We start from the raw sequence: 19,260 nt of genomic DNA, 5'->3' as shown, positions 1-19,260 counted from the left end.
AGCATCTGATGGGGACCCCGAGTCGACTGAACAGTCTTCCTGTGACATTTTACAGAGCAAATTTTCATTAGCTCAACAAATTTCACCATTGCATCAGCACACACGCCCACTTTCTTCGCTGTGGGGCTTACGGTAATCACATGCCAAAATATTTTGACACCAAAAAGCATTTAACCGCTCGCTGACACGCAGCGCATTCACGGCTGTACGCGGGGCTCACGCTGCCTCCGCTCATTAGCCTATTGCATTAATCATCAACATCAGCACAGCGAAACGTCCGCGGATCTCCCAGCCTCACTTCCAACGACACCCGTACATCTCAGCCAGCTCTACATCCTACATGACCTCACGCATGGGATAGAGATGAAGTGGCACAAAATAAAGCCTTGCACAAACATTCACTTTGGCAGAACAAACTAAAGGCATGCTCTCACTAGCCTTTGCTAATGAGTGGCGCGCTCCCTCCTGGTCAAGTCTGGGCCCTCTGACAGGCAGAGATGCACACGACCGTGTGCACAGACGCACAGTGAAAAATAAAGAAATCCAATCCTCGGGGGGGAACTGCGACTCAGTCTGACTATTACATGCATCTCCTTTTTCTGTGAACTTTGCCACCGGTGGTATGCCATCATCATAACAAACAGTGGCCTCCATAAAAACAACAACAACAAAAAAAAAAAAAACCAAAAAAACCCCCCTAAGGTCAACGCTGTGGAATTTCATCAGGGAGAAACTGCTGAAGACAAGTCACATCACAGACAGAAACATTCAAAGTGAAAAAAAAAAAAAATCTCATGGTTAAGAAAAAAAAAATGTGTGATGGGATTGCAGAAGAGAAAGCAATGTAGCAGTGGTCTTTATCCCCTCTGAATGTTATCGAAGAAAAGACAACAGTAAACATGTCATTCTCTGTGAGCAGCCTTGGGGGGCTGGGAGTGTGTGTGTGTGTGTGTGTGTGTGTGTGGGGGGGGGTATCAAGAATACATAAAGCGTCTCGGCTTTCGGAAACCCTGATTGAGATACTGTGTTTGTCTCCCGCAGATGGTCAAAGAGACAGATGGACTGGACAGAAACCACTCAGGACCAGAACGCATGCTGTGACAATTTCTCTGATTCTAATATGTTTTTTTTTACTTGTTTTTGTTAGCGAGGCTCTGATCGAACATCTCCTTAAACAGAGACACACACACACAAACACAAACACTGAGTCGCTGTAATTGCAAGTGCTCAGCCAGTGGCATGCTTCAATAACTGCACATGTACTTAAAAAAACCGGTGGACTTGTGTGTGATTGACGGGCTGTACACTTGAAGATTGCCCATTCATGTCAACTTAAGCATTCCAGTGGAGATCACACAAGGGGGTGAACATGAAAAAGTGCATTGAGAGTTTTTGAAGTTGTACGTTGAGAATAATGGGATCCTAGCTGACATGTTCAGCAATGCTGACGACAGTAACTGTGGTGAAAGAGCCACTATTCTTATTATCACCGTGCTGTCGCTCAGCCGCCGGGTACGACTTTCTGCTCGCCCTCAGTTGAGGTACCCAGCACCGAGGAACTGGTCTGTGAGGAGGAGTGACAGCACAGCCGTCTCCCGATTGGTAGTGACGACCGTCACTCTTGACTTCCACGCAATATTTAACTATCTCATCAGCCGTAGCCCCTCCATTGTTGCGGTCACTGGTTGATTTGTTAACTGGGTTTATTGAAACGTCGGCGCTCAAGAACAGGAGGAGGAAATTCAACAGGAGCTGGACGCTGCTGTTCACAATGGGAAACTTGTGAAGTCCTGAGTGCCAAGAGAACGACTTGGACGGCTGCCGGTCGCGTCCGTGTTCTTCGCTGAACATCTCAGAGTCGTTCACAACTTTGCCTACATTTTTACCGTATTTTCTGTTGTGGGACCGCGTGACAGAGTTGGTCCTGGGTGCGCATTGCCGTACCGTAACCTCCCGCTCTGCCCCACTCCGCTACGTTACTGTGCGGTGGAACAGCGGCTAAACTCCCGGTGGAGAGCCAGCCCTTTGCATGGCAGCTGTCACCATTAGTGCGTGAGCGGGTGAACGTGACAAACAGTTTGAAGTGTTTTGAGACCGCCGAACAGCTGTAGAAGTCAAGTCCCGTCAGCAGAGTGATCACGTTCAAACAGAAATGGTTTACACTGCAATATTTGAGAAATGAAGACTTTTGTGTTGCTTATCTACTTCCACTAATGTGTCTAATGGGTTTTCAAGGCAACAAACAAAAAAAGAAAAGACAAAAAAAACAACCAAAAAAACCCAAGTGAAAACAAAAACAGTTTTTCATTCCAAGCTGCTCTCCTCTCTTAGCATGTGCCCTCTTTTTCCAGTGACAGTTGTCCTCCTTGGGCCAGCCATTAGAAAGATGGATCAAGGCTGGCACGCCATGAATGGATGTGAATGCTAAGTACAAAGCTTATGGAGCAACTGAGGCCAATTAATTAAAAAGCCTGTTTTGCGTGGCACTGCTTGTTATCGGTCTCATATCTGTCTTGGTGACTAATGCCCCCCCCAAACACCCACAGTAGCACAACTAGTTAACTGATCGCTGCAGGCCAGCATTTATGAACAAGTAAACAATGAAGCAAATGCCCGCGTCTGCTCGGTGAAGCTAATTAGCGGGTACACAAACGGCCAAGTCTCCTTTCTGCGGCAGGCGTTCGGGGACCGACATCTGCCGTCAGTTACTTTGAGGAGCCAATCAGGTCGGTCCACTCGACATCCCCTCAGTCTGTCTCCTGGTTTGACGCCAGTTCTCATCTGCTTCACGCAACTCGGTGTTCCTGTTTTTCTGCATGAACAGGAAGTGGAACACCTCGATATGCTCGTCTGTTCAAAGAAGCTAATCCCCTCAGATAAGGTGTAAATATGTCAACACATCATGACAGTGTATGTGCAGCGCTGTTTTATCGTCTCACAAGAACGGGCAAACACTAATCTCTGCCAACACAAAAGCAAACTCTTGGGTGTGCACGGAAAGAAAGAAAAAAAAAGAATGCAAGGTGATTTTTTTTACTTGAAAATTCTGAGGGGAAAAAAAAAAACCTTCAAAGGAAACAAGTTAGAATTGTCATTGTTAAGAATTCATATTTCACTGTGAGAAAAACAAATGCATTTCATCCTAAACGTGGATTGTTTTTGTGTAGAGTCACAATGGAGCGCTGGGAATTAACAGCTACACCAACTTCTCCAGCGGTTACTTTACTAACTTTGAGCTGAGAGATTCCGAGTATCTGTTGTTAAATGAAGTAACTGTATAGAAGCAGTGGATGCTGTATTTACCGATCAAATTAATCAGTTAATGTGTGATAAGTGTTGATATTAGTCTTTAACGTACATTAAAAAAAGCTCTGGTTTACTCTATTCTTATGCAGATCAGAAGGTTTCATCAAACAGTTGGCTGCAAAGTTCACAACACATGCATAATTTTTTTCATGCAATTTTTCAATCTGACTCGAAAACAAAGCTGTTTTTTATTTTGCTGTACTCACTCAAGATCAAAAATGAGTTATGTCCCATTTTCTGCCGGAAAAGTGAAATGTAATAAGCGAGGAAACCAAGATGACACAGTAAGTATGATGTTTCCTCATCTTTTCCCCGAGTTTCTTTTTATGTTAAAGTGATGGCAGTTCCAACCTCGTGCATGACAGGATCTATCCGTGCGACAAAAATGTCTTCAAATGATGTTTCCCAATAGCCACATGGAAGACGGAAAAATATGCAGCGTTAACGTGCTACTCGCACTCAATATCAAGGTTTTCTTGTTTTCCTCTTTCTGTTGGGGTTTGTGCAGAAAAGGCAGATTTACTGAGCATATTCTGACTTGTTTTTTTTCTTCCTCAGCCATCTTTATACCCACTTATCCAAAAATAGGCTTGCAGGCACAGTGTGATGAGCAGATATTCAGGAAGGTGATATTTATAGCTGGTTCAGTAAAGTCACATGAGAGAAGTTCTCTCTATACCAGATCTTGAAGGTATACAAGGACTCGAGTTCTCAGGCAAATCGCTCTGATTTTGGCAAATGTGTATTACTACCCTCTCCTAACGTCATGTACTTTGGGTATTTTGACCAAAAAAGTGAAGCAGCTGGAAAGTACTTTTCTCAATCATCTTTATGACAAATCAACTGAGATGGACTTGGGCACCAGATAAGGAGCCTTTCATTGGCAGCTCAATAAAATTGGCTAAATCGGAGAACATTTCGAGGCCGACCCAATAAAAGCCCAATTTATTACCTCCCCTGTAAGGTCTTTACTTTCTATATTGACATTTGAGCTCCATGTAGATTAATTGAGGAAAGTAAATGAATGGAAACAAAAAGGCTTTTTTTTTGTTTGTTTTTTTTAAATTGGATAATAGGGTCAGACTGATTTTCCAAAAATCAAGTCATTTTTGTTATTGAATTTCGAGGAATAACTAAACTGAAAAATAAATTAAAAATTGAATTGCTTCCCCGGAACATCATAATCCATCTTTCATGAACAAAGTATAATAGAAACCCCATGACATGCTTGAAAAAGCATTTTTTTTTTAAAACTGAGAACAAAATAAAAAGATGTGTTCAAGACTTTTTGACGTGAAACTCCCAAGGAACAGCGGACCTACAGCTTTATGAAATGACAAGATAATATAAATAGAAGCACGACAAACGTTCTTGGAGGGATTTTAGGTTTTTCTTGGAAAATGAATGGACAGAAAATAAGCCTGGAGCTCATTTTGAGCTTAGCAATGCATTCCTTTCCCACCAGGAGAGCTAATCGCAGAGAGAAAGGAAAAGAAGGCTAATGTAGTTTGTGTTCTTCAGCTCTACTTCCACCCTAACAAAAGCAACTGATGAGTCAGCAGCGGGTTACGGGTGCCACACAGTAGGGTAGCGGTGAGAAGTGAAAGCGTCAGAGTGTGAGAATCAATGGAGACGGGGAGGAAGAACAAGAGGAAGGGGGAAATAAAAGAAGGGGGGTGGTGAAGTCAGGGTGAGGAAGACGAGCAGGGGGAAGAAGCAGGATAGCAGAGTGAGATCAGAGTGAGCGCTGACAGAGACCGGGCGAAGGGGTGAGAAGGCAGCGATGTTGAACTAACAGGCAGTCAATAATAGCTTTTACATGGAGCAGACGGGAAACAAATGGAAAAATAAAAGGGGAACAAAATGTCCCGAATGAGAGGCCGGCATGGGGAAAGAGAGAAATGAGGGGGAGAAGGGAAAGGACACGTCGATGTTCGGTGGGGTTAATCACGGAGCGTGTCGGGGGACGGCGAGACTCTCTGGTTGGGAGTGACGGGTCTGCCGAGCTGAAACCCTCATCAAGCTCGCCGTCCTGCCCTACAGATGTCAAGGCATCAAACTCCTGAGCGGAAGGCAGGGAGACAACGCCAGGCGAATGTTAACTGCTCAAGGTTGTCTTTGAAATAGCCCAACGTTAAGACAGCGAGTCCCCCCCCCCCCTCCCCGCCCCCAGTCTCACCCCCCACCCCCCTCCTGAGTTAATATCTATGATAATCACAAGGGCGAGACAGGTGAGATCTCGAAGTTCCATCTTCCTCTGAGGATCTTTAAGTCCCACCGCTTTTATTGTAACAATATGAAGCACTACCTGTGTGACCACTATGAAATTGCCTTTCCACTGCTGGCCTTGCAACAAACCTGAGGTGGCAAGTTCTCTGATATGAATCACTTTCTACATAATCCTATACATATTTACACAGCATAGTTCCTCTCATGTCTGAAGGCTGGCTCAGTCATGTTTGTGTCTGATCTTCTGTTGTCCCCGTGTGACCCTCCAAAGAGAAACACTCGACTTTGTGCTCAAGAACCAAAGACACATGGCAGGACTTTAAATGAGATAAACTTCCACGGCAAGAGGACGAATTAGCTTATTAGGTCCTGGAAACACCAATTTGAGAGTAAATAGTCAACGTTGGTACGCTTCAGAATGCTGCTGTTCGGTGTACTTTCTAGGTATGTTTCTAGATAGATAGAAAGATAGATAGTTTTGGGTGACGTCAACAGTTTTGTTTTGAAGATATTGAAGGTGTACGCAGAGTAAATGAGCCTTCGGTTTGGATCTATTTCGATCTATCAGCCGCTCTTCTCAAGATCGAATGCTGTTTGTTGAATCGGCAGCCATTTGACCAGCTGTTCACTCTTAATCAATTAGGCACGTCCCCCACTTAGTGCCAATTCTTTTAATTTTGCTTCCCTCCGACTGAAGAAACAGCAAAGCGAAAGAAATAAAAACTTTGTGTTCACAACTTTCTCTTGTGTGGTGTTTTTTTTTTTTTTTTTTTGTACTTTCTCTGACATGTTCAGCATCAGGTCATGGACCAGTCGTATTGTGTTTCTCTCTAGACTATCAATCGTTTACATGCTTTGGACGCTATATAAGAACACTTTTCTTAGATGGCCGGCTCACTCTCACCTGGAAAACTGGTTCTATCCAAGCACTTCACTCATCATCCTTTTGTTGAGGCGATTCTTTGAGAAGAAAGTATATCAGTGTTTCCTTCGCTGTATTTTCTTGCCTTTTTGTTTTGTGTTCTTTTCGGTACCCTGAATGAGTTGTATAAGCTATAGAAGCGAAGCCCTCATAACCGCCCTGCTGTGTGCTAAAGGAAAATACACACATGGGATTGCTGGAGTGGAATTTCTTAACCCTCTGAGGAACTCACCAAGAGCTTTCAAAAAAGTATGAGGACTCAAAACATGAGAAGATATAGCGACGTTGCACAGATCAACACAAATGAAGGAGATCTGCTGCAAGAAAAGTGCAGTTCGGACATCTGTCACATCCTGTGTTGGATCCAATGTGTTAATTTCTTGATGGGACTGACACCTGGTGTTCAAAGTCTCTGCAGCTTATTTGTCATCGCTCACACCTCATTGTTGTCCCCTGCTAACACACCAGACTCAGGTGAACCACCGATCCCAAAACCTCTAATGGCGTGTTTGTTACTAGGCTTGCTTACATTCAAGCAACCTCTGATTTGATCTGTTGAGACGTGGACCATGTCATCCTGGTGATGAAAACCAAACACTTATGCAGACCACACAACTGTGGCTCAGTTTGGGTAGAACAACATTGTCCACTGCACAATGTCAACCTCCACTGAATCGGAGGCGACGTCCAAACACATACTGAACGGCGATGCAGACTGTCTCGCCGTGGACACCGTGTACGTCATCACTGTTCCCCGCCGCAACTGCGAAGCCAAGCAAATGATGCCGACCAGAACACGGGCCCTTCTATTCGTGGCGTATATATGCGCTTGGAAAAATCCAGGAGCAGGAGGAGAAAGAGATTCTGGATGTGGTGGGAAGCTTGGAAAAAGAGGCCGATTGAAGATGCCAACACCACAAAGAGAGAGACAGAGAGAGCTGTCCGGTTGATCATCATATTCCGCTGCATTTTGATTGGGTGATGAGCAGCTGTGGGCGATAGTTGTGTGGTGTACTCTCTCATCATGTAATTTCCGACACTGTCACATAATAACAACTGTCACAGACATTATTGCTCCCGGGTAAACGGTTGCTGTGTAATGGTTGCTGCAGAGAAACTATTTGATAAGCAGCTTTCAGTCCTGCTTTCAAAATAATTCATTGATGTTTTTTTTTTTTTTTTATGTGGTTAAGTATGAAAACTGACCAATGGCTTCTAAAATGGACAATCACTGAAGTTTGTCATTTGCTGAGATTGTTGGTACCGAAGTTTTGGTGTATTATTCTCTAACATATTGGGGTTTTTTTCTGGTTCATTCGAATTATCTATGAGATAGATTGGTTAAGCGGTCGTCTCCAAACCAGAAGATTGCCGGTTCGATTGCCATCTCTTGAGCAAGGCCCTGAACCCCACACTGGGGTGGATGGACTGAATGCCTTGCATGGTAGTCACCTCTATTGGTGTGTGAATGTGATTAATAGTGTAAAGCACTTTGGGGACTGCTCACGCGGTGGAAAAGCGCTGTATAAGTGAACTCCATTTACTATATGAGATTATCAGCCATGATTCCGCCATCCTGTATTCTGCCGCATAAACATTTTAATCTATCGTGGAAGGTTAAAGACAAACATGTTTAACCTTTAAAATGAGGCAAACACAGTTTCATATGTAGTTATGATACAAGCACAAATATTCTATCTTGTGTTGAAATTATGAAGTTTTAATTCAGGATGGTAAACATTTAATTTTCAGTCATTTTTGTACCTGATTTTAGTGGTTTCACCCTTCCTTTTCAGCATTTTCGAGACCATTTTGACATTTTAGCTGTTTTCACCATTTTGCCTATTTCTGAAGCAGTCTGTTTTTTTTTTAAACAGTCATTTTACTTGTTTCTTGAAAGTGGTTTGTAGCTATTTTCCTTTTGTCAAAGCCCCTTTTAACCAATAGTTAAGAGCCCTTTTGAAAACGAATGGCTGCAGACCCCTGAGTTAGGTGAAAAGGAAGAAACCATCCACAGTCAGTGGGTATAGGGAGTGGGAAGCAGGTCTGTCAAAAAACATAGGCACAAGAAGAAGATTCAAACTCCCCACAGAAATACCCCAGGCTACAAAGAGATCGTCGTTAATTGTATTTCCTGAGTAGTAAAAGTCAGTCTTATTGCCTGAGTTACATGGAGTTTGAATAAGAGTGTTCATTGAATATTTAGACACGAAACTGTTCAATGTGACTTTCTTTTGCATCTTTTGGTCAGACGCTAAAAGTGCCACTGTTAATGCATATTGCCAAACAACAATGCAATCTTTGTTTTTTTTCTGCTTCCTGACTGAAGGAAGTGTCCTGCAGTTTGAAACAGCCTGGAACAACTGCTTGAAACAAAATCGAAAAAAAAAGAAAACCCTCTTGCTTCAGATGACAAAATTTGACAGCTGACTAATGATTTTATTCTTGCAGTTAAACAAAACTTTGTTCAACCGAGCAGTTAAATGGTTGGTCTCAGTCATGGAGGTTAGTTGGGGTGTTGCTTTTGTCCCACAGTGTGCTGGATTGAAATGTGCAACTAGCTTTGGATGGAAAGTGAGTCGCTGAGCTTCACAAAATTGATTTGCTGGCTTTAACAGCATTTGAATGCCATAAAAGGCTTTTACACCGCCTGGGTGAGAAAACAAGATATAGATGAATGCAATTACAATCCGCAAGCTTAGGAAATGCTGTCCACACCAATTGTGCTTGGCCTGGAAAAAAAAAAAAGAACTCGTCATTTGTTCATTGCATGTATAAGAAGTGCTTTTGTATACATGGTTAGTGGAAGGTGTTTCAGAGAAAAATGAACTCTTCATAAACCATATTCCACTCTAATGGTCTTATCTCTCAAGTTTGATTGTGCCTCTGGTATTTCAAAGCTTCTCACAAAAGAAAATGTGTTTTTAAACCAGGCTTGATATGAAAGTAACTCGAACTTATGACTTTAAATACAGAAATTGAATCCTTGCTTGTTTTTACCCTTTTGAATGGAGGGCGGAGAGAGAGAGAGAAAGCGCAAGGTGGAAAATGTCAAGTCTGTGTAACTGGCTCCATTGACATTCTCAGGAGACAAATTGGAGGATTTTACACTTCAAAACTGCCCGTCCTGCTCCATTTAATGCCAAAGGAGATCTATGCAGCACTCCCCTGAATGCGGCTGTGCTATCGACCAGCAGGGGGCACACTTACTTTGTTGAGGCCCAATTATGCATTGTGCCATTGCTTAGCACAAGTTGAGTGATTGTGAATCAGAATTTCATGCAGGCAGAAGGAGGAGGCAGAGCACGACGACGAGATGGAGGGAGAAACAGACAGAAAACTGCACTGTGGAAGATTTTCTCCCCGAGGGTGGATGGAAAGCACATTTAAGGATCACTCACACATTCAGCTCCCTCTGTAGCAATCATCTCTTACTTACAGTAATCTGTGGTGGGGAAGTTTACTGAGGGGCTTCGGATGGACGGCGGTAGTGTCCGGATGGTCGGTCTGAAGGGCAGCCTGGTCGCCACGGGCGGAAACTCACCGTTGGCTGAAAGGGAACAGAAAGCCTTTCATTGATAAAAGCACAGCAGCAAAAATCCTGTCCATGTTCCTGTGACGAAGTGAGTTAAGTGCAGCAGCCATGGACTGCTCACCAACACATAAAAAAAAAAGAAAAGAAAAAAAAAAGAAGGAAGTGCATCGTTTCATTTGTGTGACCTTTTGTGGTATACACTGGAGAGGGTGAGTTCTATCACTGCGTCTGTCCCTGTCCATCCTCACAGCACATGAGTAAGCACTTTCAGCCTGGGTGGTTTGTTGCCAATTATCAGTAACACTCCCTCAGGGTATCCTCAGATCATAAGCTTGTCGGTACCTTGATCTCCCCAGTCTCAAATTCGAACCCTGAAAGTAGTCTTTCAGGCAAAGAGACTGGCTGGTCGGCTTTAAGGGTTCAACATAGAGGAACTTCTTTTGCTAAAAGATGAGTGGAGTGAAACACACTGGAACTAACAGAACAGTTTGATACTGATGTAATATAAACAGCCATCTGTCCTCATTCTTTAGTCCTCAACAGAGGTGGAGAGGCAGAGTATCCATGGTGGCTCAGCTAAATGACTGCACAGACTATTATTATCTTTTTTTTTCATCACGTCCATGCAATGCATTTGGCAGTATGAAATTTTAGTTGTAAACCAGGCACCCCCAAGAGCAAACAACCCTACCGATTGAACATGATTACATGCTTTTCCAATGTATGTATTGATATGGAATAGTAGAGTAATGTGTGGGAGGGTGGGTGACAGGGGGCTTGTTCAACCCTATCCTTAAAGTACCAAGTTAAAATCTAAAAGTCAAGCAATCACGTCTATAGACTTTGCAGGGCATGCACCACTCCAGCACAAGTACACATTTTCCCTTGGTTTTCAAAAGGTCAGCCACAGTGTTCAGTTTAGTAGCAGTAAATGTGTCTTGAGTGATGTTTTTAAGCAGTGATTTCCACCAAAAGTTCAGTTTCACGTGTCCTCGATAGTATGATCTGCAAATTTGAGTCCTAAGTGTATCTGTCATTACGCGACTCTTGTCGGTTCCTCTTAAAGTGATAGTCTCTTGCAACGTCAGATACAGTTTACTGATGTCGGGGGCCGTCTGGCTACGCCGCTGTGAGCAGCGCATGGTATGACAGATAAACCAAAACATGTTGCATTACCTTTGATTACAAGACGACTTCAGTGGTTCTGAATCTCAGTGATTTATGTGGCGACAAAGTCTGTTTGAGCTCATGTAATCTATTCTAGAAGTTTGTAGCAGGCGAGTGACAAACAAGCTGAATGAGCAGCATATCACATCTGAGATATATATTAAAAAAAAGGATAAAAATGTACCTTAAAAGTGGGGTCAGAATGAATAAATGTAAAAGATAAAAAGATTCCATCAATAATTAAATCCTAATTGATTCCAATAAATTGTGTGACCGCTAAAACAGAATTCAAATATTGAAACAAATTATTAGAAGGAGTAAGCAAGTAAATACAGACTAAAATGAAGGGAATATCATGTTTAAAAATATATAAATACAGGGAAGAAGGGTTTGATGGTAAAATTACCGCCAAAGTCTCCAAAGATTAGATTTTAAGTACTGGGAATACATAGAAATGATAAAAGTAAACAACATTGAAAACTACTCTTAAATAAACACATGTGAAACTAAATCAATGAGAAAAACAAGTACACAATTATAAAATTTGAAGCGATGAAGAGAAAATGAAATGAAAGAAGGGATGTATGCTGAAAAGATCAAATTGAATCAAATTAAGCCTCTAAAACTAGAGCTATTAAAAATAATCTGGTTAAAATTAATAGATTATTACATTTTGGGAGAAACATATGTGACCCAGACTTCTTTTTTTTTTTTTAAACACTGCATCCTTTGTTTTCGGTCCTGCTGTTGCCACCATGGACGTCTGAATCTACAGAGGCGTCTCTGTGGAGTCAGTGAAGGAAACTGTTTCAGATTGGACCCGATGTGCTTCAATCAGCAAAACTGAAGAAAGACCTTCTTCATTTTAAATTTTTTTTTTAAATTTATGATTTCCAACGTGTTCCATATAGACTTTTGACGCGTGCAGACAATGAGGGGTAAATGATGTTCTGCGTTCATGTGACCCACATATGGCGTCATCTTTCGGTTCTGCATGTGAAGCAGTCTGTTGCATGATTACATGCTTTCCAGGTCGATTTGCATTTCATACAGGGGGTGGGGTGGTGGATGGGTGTAGACCGTACTGTCTCATACAGTAGCAGAATAGCAAACAGATTGTTGGCTGCATGTTTTTCTCCACAGGGCTGCCCTGGACGGCAACCAGCAGCAAAAGATGATTTAAAGGCTCACGAGAGCATATTCAAGTAAGACGGATGGAGATCGTGCACTGTTTCCAAGATGCTTAAGAAAGAGTCGCGTGAGGGGCGTCTCAAACAGACACCGGATCTATCGCAGCCCAATGAGCCACCTGGATCGTCACTACGCGAGTCATGTCTGAACACCAGGCGGATAAGAAGACAAGCCTTTTCGTTTCTGTAAATACCTTCCCGCCACTTTGTCCCCTCAGGCTAAAGGTCCTTCCAGCAACAAGGTTGCGTGGGGGTGGGGGTGGGGCTACCTCGCCAGCTAAAAGGATTGCAAGAAAACCCAGCTTGCTTTGACTAACAGCAACTTCACCTTTGCGTTCTTTTGTGCTACAGCCAGATGTCACTCGCATTCTTGTCGGTAATAAAGATCTTTGAAAGCTGCTTTGGCTTTAAATGTACACCAGCGCTCTGCCATGAACCCCGATGGCTTTGACTGCTGGTCTCCATTGAAAATGTCTCAGAGCAAAGAAACCTTGTAATTTCGTCTTCAAAAGCTTAAGAAGCCACAGCCACTGCTTACCTAAAATCTGCCAGAGAAGAAAATCAATAGCTCATTCCCAGCTCCGTAATCATCAAATAAATATGATCATCTAAGTCTCCACTGCTCGGTGGCTTTGATGCGGAATGAGTCTGTGTGCAGATTCGGTGGATCACACGTGCCAAACGAGTGGCCGCAGCATGGCTGATCACACAGCGGCGCGTCTTTGTGACTTAACACCCATGAGTGCGCTTAACTTGTTCAAGTCTAAGGCGAAGTTGCTAATAAAGCCTGCCTCGTTGTCATGCCGGGCACGGCCGGCATGGATGCAGAACTGCGAAGCAGACAAGAGGCCATTGGTATGCTGCTGTGGCGAGACGCAGGACCCGGCCGGTCCGCCGCGGAGCAGCCTGAACCGGAGGGCAGGCCAACAGCCGGCGTGGTTGTCACTGTTCATTAAGCTCAGCCGCCGAAAGCTACCTGACGCTCACCAGAGGCCAGCCACGGGAGAGTGAAATGGAAGGAGGAGGTGGAGCATGCTGTTACCACCCACCCACTCAGCCAGAGGCCTCAAATATCTTCAAATTGCATAAGCTCTGACCAAAATCCACACCAGAGCCCCCTCGTGCTAACGGTGAGGTGCAACATTTAAATCAGAGGTGTTAAACACATTTTACTTTAGGGGTCACATGCAGTTCAAATTCATCTTAGGTGGACTGGACTGGTAAAGCGGTGCTACAATAATATTAAAATTTAAACCTGAAGGTTTTTCTTTGTTGCATTGCATTGAGTATACGTGATGAAAATGTCAATATTTTCCAAACAGTTACTACCAATAATGACTACAATGTCAATATAAAGCCAATTTGAAAGAAATCGTCTGGTTCAAAATACAATGAAGTGCCCAATAAACGTCTAAAGTTGTTGCATTTTGTATTTTACAATCTCACCCGGGCAGCACGGCTCTCAGGCGAGTTTGGTAGCAATGCGGAAGCTCACTTTCATGGCAGCATAATTTATATCTCCGCTTAGAGTAAAAAAACAAAACAAATGTAGTGTCTAGATCAAATCAGTAGTGTTAATAGTAATCGTGTGTGCGTGTGTGTGTCTGTCTGTGTGTGCGAAGCTGCAGCTCCCCATGACCATGAGCTAGAGCGAGCATAAAAGACCATTGACGGACACAGACTCTGCTGGAAACTGCACATTACTGCTTCTATTTATATTTCCCTCTCCGTGGAGCTATGGCTGTAGATCCAGCTGCTGCTTCGCTTTTTGACAGCGTTGTATCTGATTAACAGCGCCATGCCTTCCATGTGAACGTGCACGGAGCCTGAAGCGAAGCCCTGTGATGTCAAAGACAGCTGATATCAGTGTGGCGGTGGGAGTTGTCGCTCGTTGCACATGTAATGTTTGTTGACACAAAGGAAGCTGAGCTTTGCTAAACTTGCTTCATAGTCCAAACATCTCGACTCCACCAGGGCCTACTAAAACCATGCGTTGGGACCTGTCCATTCATCCATTAATTTTCTGCACCAGCATATGTTATGTAATAAACCATTCTGATTCAAAAAAAAAATTAAAAATAAAGCTATGATTAAAGTTCCTTTTAATTAGCTCTGTGTGACAACACAGTGGTAGATGCATGTGTTTACTTACTAATACTAATTACCTTTTTGTGTTTCCTGATTGCTTGACACATGTTAGCACGACAGGTAACACGGATACAACGGTCAAACGAGACATCAGTCAATGCATAATTAGAAAGGAATGCTGGACTTGACCTGAACACGTTAACAACAAACTCTAAATACATAAATACTGGTGGCATTTAAAAAAAAGAAAGTTTTTTTGTAATATAAAGATGGGAGTATTTTGTTCTAAAACACGAGTTCTTTCCATCTTATTTTTTATGTGGTTTCTTAACATTTTGCTCAATTTCTGACTGTATTGAATGTCAATGTTGGGAATAACACACGATGAAGTGTCGTGGCAAACAGGAGAGTAACTTATTTATACTATGCAATTCTTATTTTATTATTATATGTGCAAAGAAAACAATCCAAGCTGAAGCCTTGACGCTTTCTAATCCTGTTTACCAGCATCAAAGAAGTCCATCTATGAACTGAGTTGGTAGTTTTTCTGAGCTTTTCATGAATACATTTCTTTCAAAGAGTGCTAATGTTCAGATTATGCAGCGGTTTTCCTCCCATTGACCGACAGTAATGAGGGAATCCATCATCAGACTGACCCAGACAGAGTCACAGCAACGCAGAGACATCACAGCTGACATACACACAAACAGGGCCAACTGATGGAGACCATTTGAAGTAATGCAAGTGTTACTTTACTTGATAGAAAGTAACTTTTCTTTATTTTCTGTAACTCGTCAACTAACTCCATACTACTTTTCAAATAAGCAACTTCTAAATGATGAGTTTGACACTCGCTTGGGTATTGGGTTGTTTTCTCATAGCTGAACTACTTTGTAGAAGGAGTGTATATTCAAAACACTTCTGCAGTTCCATTATTAAGAGGTTGTTGCTTTTTTGTGTTTACTTTGCAATGTTCCCTTGAATAACAGATTAAGCCAGGGGTGTCAAACACATTTTAGTTGAGGGGCCACAAACAGCCCAATTTTATCTCCAGTGAACCTTTAAACTTAAAGTGGTGCAGAGTATATGTGATGAAAATGTCTATATTTTCACAAAGGAAATTTACTACAATCTAAACATAAATCTAATTTTAATATTATTTGTTGCAATGTGAAACCAAATAATATTGTGACTGAGTTTGCAATAAAAATCAAAAATAACTGCACAAAACCATATGCTTGCAGAGCACTAAACAATATTTGAGTACAGAAGAATATATTGGCCAATTTCATTCTTACAAATCAAGTTAATTCAAATGCCGATTCAAATTAATGAACTTAGAAATACTAGCAGAGGATCTGATTCACAACATTTCTTAAAAAAAAAAAAATCTGGATCAATGCAATTCTCAGAGAAGTTGGAACAAGTCAAAAGCCTGATGAAATATTTTTTTGTGCCCATTTTTTTTTTTTTCTTAGCAAGTAAAACTCAGTTTAAATAGATTCTTTCATGTAGTCTTCAGACACAACAACAAATAACAAGGAAAAAAAAACATGTTTCCATCCAAATCTTTTTTTTCTTTTTTTTCTTGGTGCGTGTTCATCTTTTGAGAAGCTCTGTACAGACTGTTGAGCGATGTCAAGGACTCGCTACTGAGGAGGCACATCACAGTCTGCTGCTCGGGGAATCTCTATAGAAGCAGCTGGTGCTGCTGTTAATGCAGCTCAGTGCGTAGGGGGAGGGAAAAAAAAATCCCCCCCCCCAAAAAAAAAACCCCAAAGGAAACGAAAAGAAGTGATGGCACACGCCAGAGAGAAAAGAATGAACTTCCCGTGCTGTCTAACCCAATAAACTAATTTAATGATGCCGGTGAAGATGAAATGATAAAACTGACAGCAAGGTCCAACACCTGAAGGACAATGGCTGCATCATCGAGCACACATGCTTGCCAAACCATACATCACACCGAAGCCAATAGGACGGCGGGGGCGCGTGGGCGGCGGGGGTGGAGGGGGCCACGAATGGCTGATCGTCTGCATAATGTGTTCGCAGTATGTTTTCTCACCAAAGCACATTATGACGATGTGTCATATTGCTCTGAAATCCATCACGCTAATCAGTCACAGAGATCACTCGGGGAAACGACGCACCCTTGCCGAGCTCTGGCGTCTCACATCAGCCGCCCTGATTGATAGGCGATAAAAAGTGACTGTGTCGAGTGTGGCTGTAGGTAATAGATACCCAGTCCAGATTAGGAACTTGCCATTTGGATGGTGAGCGGAAGAGGGATGAATTGCCATACCAGTGTCACCGCTCCAGGGGACATAAAATACAAATTGGTGCGCAAATATCTCTCGGGAAATGTCATGTCTTTAAATAAAGAGTCTCGTGACCCGGGAAGTCGGGCGGCGGCGAGTCTGCGCCAGCGTAGATCAACAGCAATTTCTCACATCATATTGGTACTGATAACACGACGGCATCTGATTGCATTTTACAAGTAGTTTCTCACAGTAGAGCGAGGATTAGACCTGCGTTTGCTGAATAAATTAAATCATCGCAAGGTGACACAAAACAGATTAGGCGTTCCAGTCATTCGCTGCATATTGGGATGGAAACTGGTACCGAAGTGACGTGCTTGACTAACGCTGATGACAAATGAAGAGTTTTCAATGCTTTATCTTGACAGAGGCGGTGCACACGGATTCTTGGAGCTGGGAACTGAATTATATGACTGAACAGTGACGCGACGCATCAGTGCCGTTGCTGTGAAATCCTCTCATCACAAACATTATATAATACAAAATAATTGTCATTTTGTGGATTTTGTAATGTCAAAAATAAAAATTTTTGACATTATCTTTTTGTGACCTATTACATTTCACATCCTTGCCAGACCCTCAAGCACATTTTTCTGTATCACATGTGGTGCCAGAAATTGGTGGAAGACTCTCAAAAAATTCCTGGTCCACTTTTGCAACTTCATTGGGCAAAAAGAAGAATCTATGCAACACACTAAACGAGAACCAATCCGATTGAGTTCTCAAGCATGATGTAGCCCAGAGGTCTATAACCTTTATGGCCGAAAGAGACGTTTTAGTGGAGCCGCAAAAAAACGTTTAACCTTCAAAATGAGGCTGACAATGCCTCTGGTGGGCAAATGAATAATAAAAAAAATAGGTAAAATGTTTATTTACATATACTTTTGTGAAAGCTTCAGCTACAGAGGTGCTAAAGAGCCACAGGTGCAGACCCCCTGGTGTCGGCAGTCCAGCTGTGTGCATTTTTTTTTTTTTACCTCAGCTCCCATTGTTGGAGCGATACTCAAACACTCAGACATTACTATTCCAGTCACTGCTGGAACACCTTCCTCGAGATCGGCAGAGATGGAGGGAGGAACTGAACTCCTCACCTTTCACTCCAATTCTTACATGGTTGTCATCCCACTGCTGTTTTGATACTGATAAACCATCTCAATTATAGCACAAAAATATCTAGAAAGGTGACGCGAGGTTTGACCTTTCGAAGGCAGCAGTACAACGTTGAGACATAAGACCTTATCAATCAGACTGCTGCATTGTAGCAGAATTGAACAGTTTTGACATTTCAGGACACATCAAATGCTTTGAAGAACGCACGCCGGAGGAATGTAGTAATGTATATAATTTCAATAAAGTTTGGTCCATATGCATGACGGAAAAGATGCAGTGCATCTCACAAGATCATCCCAAAGAGAGCAGGAGACATATTGGGCAAGGAGCATATGTTTAAACTTTTTTGTCTTTTTTTTAGTGCCAGTAAATGTTAAATAATCCCATTACTGCAGAAAATGAGACTTCAAATAAACTTTACTAATAATAGGCCCCAGAAATAGTTCAATAGTACAATGTGAAAGGAAAAAAAATGCTAATTAATCTCTATTATGCTCTATAATCTTGGTGTTAGCACTTTTAGAAGAAACAAAAATAATACATTTATGGCGACAAGAAGCAGCAACAAAACAGCTGAAAAGAACTTCTAGCTTCCCTTTATGAATGGGAAGCTAAATGTAGTTTAATCGATACACAGTAAAGTTAAGAGGCACTCATCCAGTAAACAGGACCATCATCTTTGGATTTACTACCACAAATAAAAGTGAAAATCACCTTTGTGAAGAGGACACAGTGAGACAGCAGCTCAGCACCTATATAAGGACTTGCTCTACTGATCCAGTGCACGTATAAAAAGAAATACAAACGATATTGCATGCACACGTGAGGAAGCTGATCTACTACAATGAAGATCATGGATGACAGAGGCACAAACACAACACCACAATCTATTTAGTGTGTTTACCGGCATGAATATGGAACACTAGGGGTGTTTACCAGACTGCACAAAATACTGGGAGGCGTCTATGTTAATTCAGCGATGCACAATGTGATTCGTGAACACTGAGAATTCTTGTCATAGTTTAAAATGGTCTGTTTTTGAGTCTCCACATTTAAAAAGGACATGTAGAGGAGAGGTGTTATTATATTTTGATTTATTTCTTTGTAGACTTTATAAAAATATAGTTCCTAAAATTCAGATTCATAAGCTTTGATCTTCATCATCATGATCATCATCATCATCATGTAAACCCTTATTTGAATGCACCTCTTTGTGCCTAATGTCACTCATAGTATTCATATTATTTTTAAGTCACCTGAAAAATTATTGCATTTTTGCACAAGTATGCATTTCATCACATTTTATGCAGGATTTTAGCAAATCAGGTTCCAAACAGTTTTAGTAAGATCGTTGTTTGTTCCAACTGATGAAAGAAGTTTTAAATTACTCTCTGA

The 19,260-nt window shown here is 42.0% G+C and overlaps 1 protein-coding gene across 1 annotated transcript in view; it reads right to left on the bottom strand.

The window, feature by feature from the left end:
* Positions 1-19,260, bottom strand: part of alk (ALK receptor tyrosine kinase) — a gene marked incomplete at both ends in the record, with an annotated part of 437,915 nt that overhangs the window by 44,338 nt on the left and 374,317 nt on the right. Inside the window, one exon of the mRNA XM_080512279.1 lies at positions 9,897-10,007. Coding sequence (XP_080368405.1) covers positions 9,897-10,007 — 111 coding nt within the window. The remainder of the gene's footprint in view (positions 1-9,896; positions 10,008-19,260) is intronic.

This window comes from Blennius ocellaris (assembly GCF_963422515.1).
Source record: "Blennius ocellaris genome assembly, chromosome: 17".
Taxonomy (NCBI): domain Eukaryota; kingdom Metazoa; phylum Chordata; class Actinopteri; order Blenniiformes; family Blenniidae; genus Blennius; species Blennius ocellaris.
The sequence above is the reverse complement of the archived record's forward strand: the minus strand, read 5'-3'. Positions and strand labels throughout refer to the sequence as shown.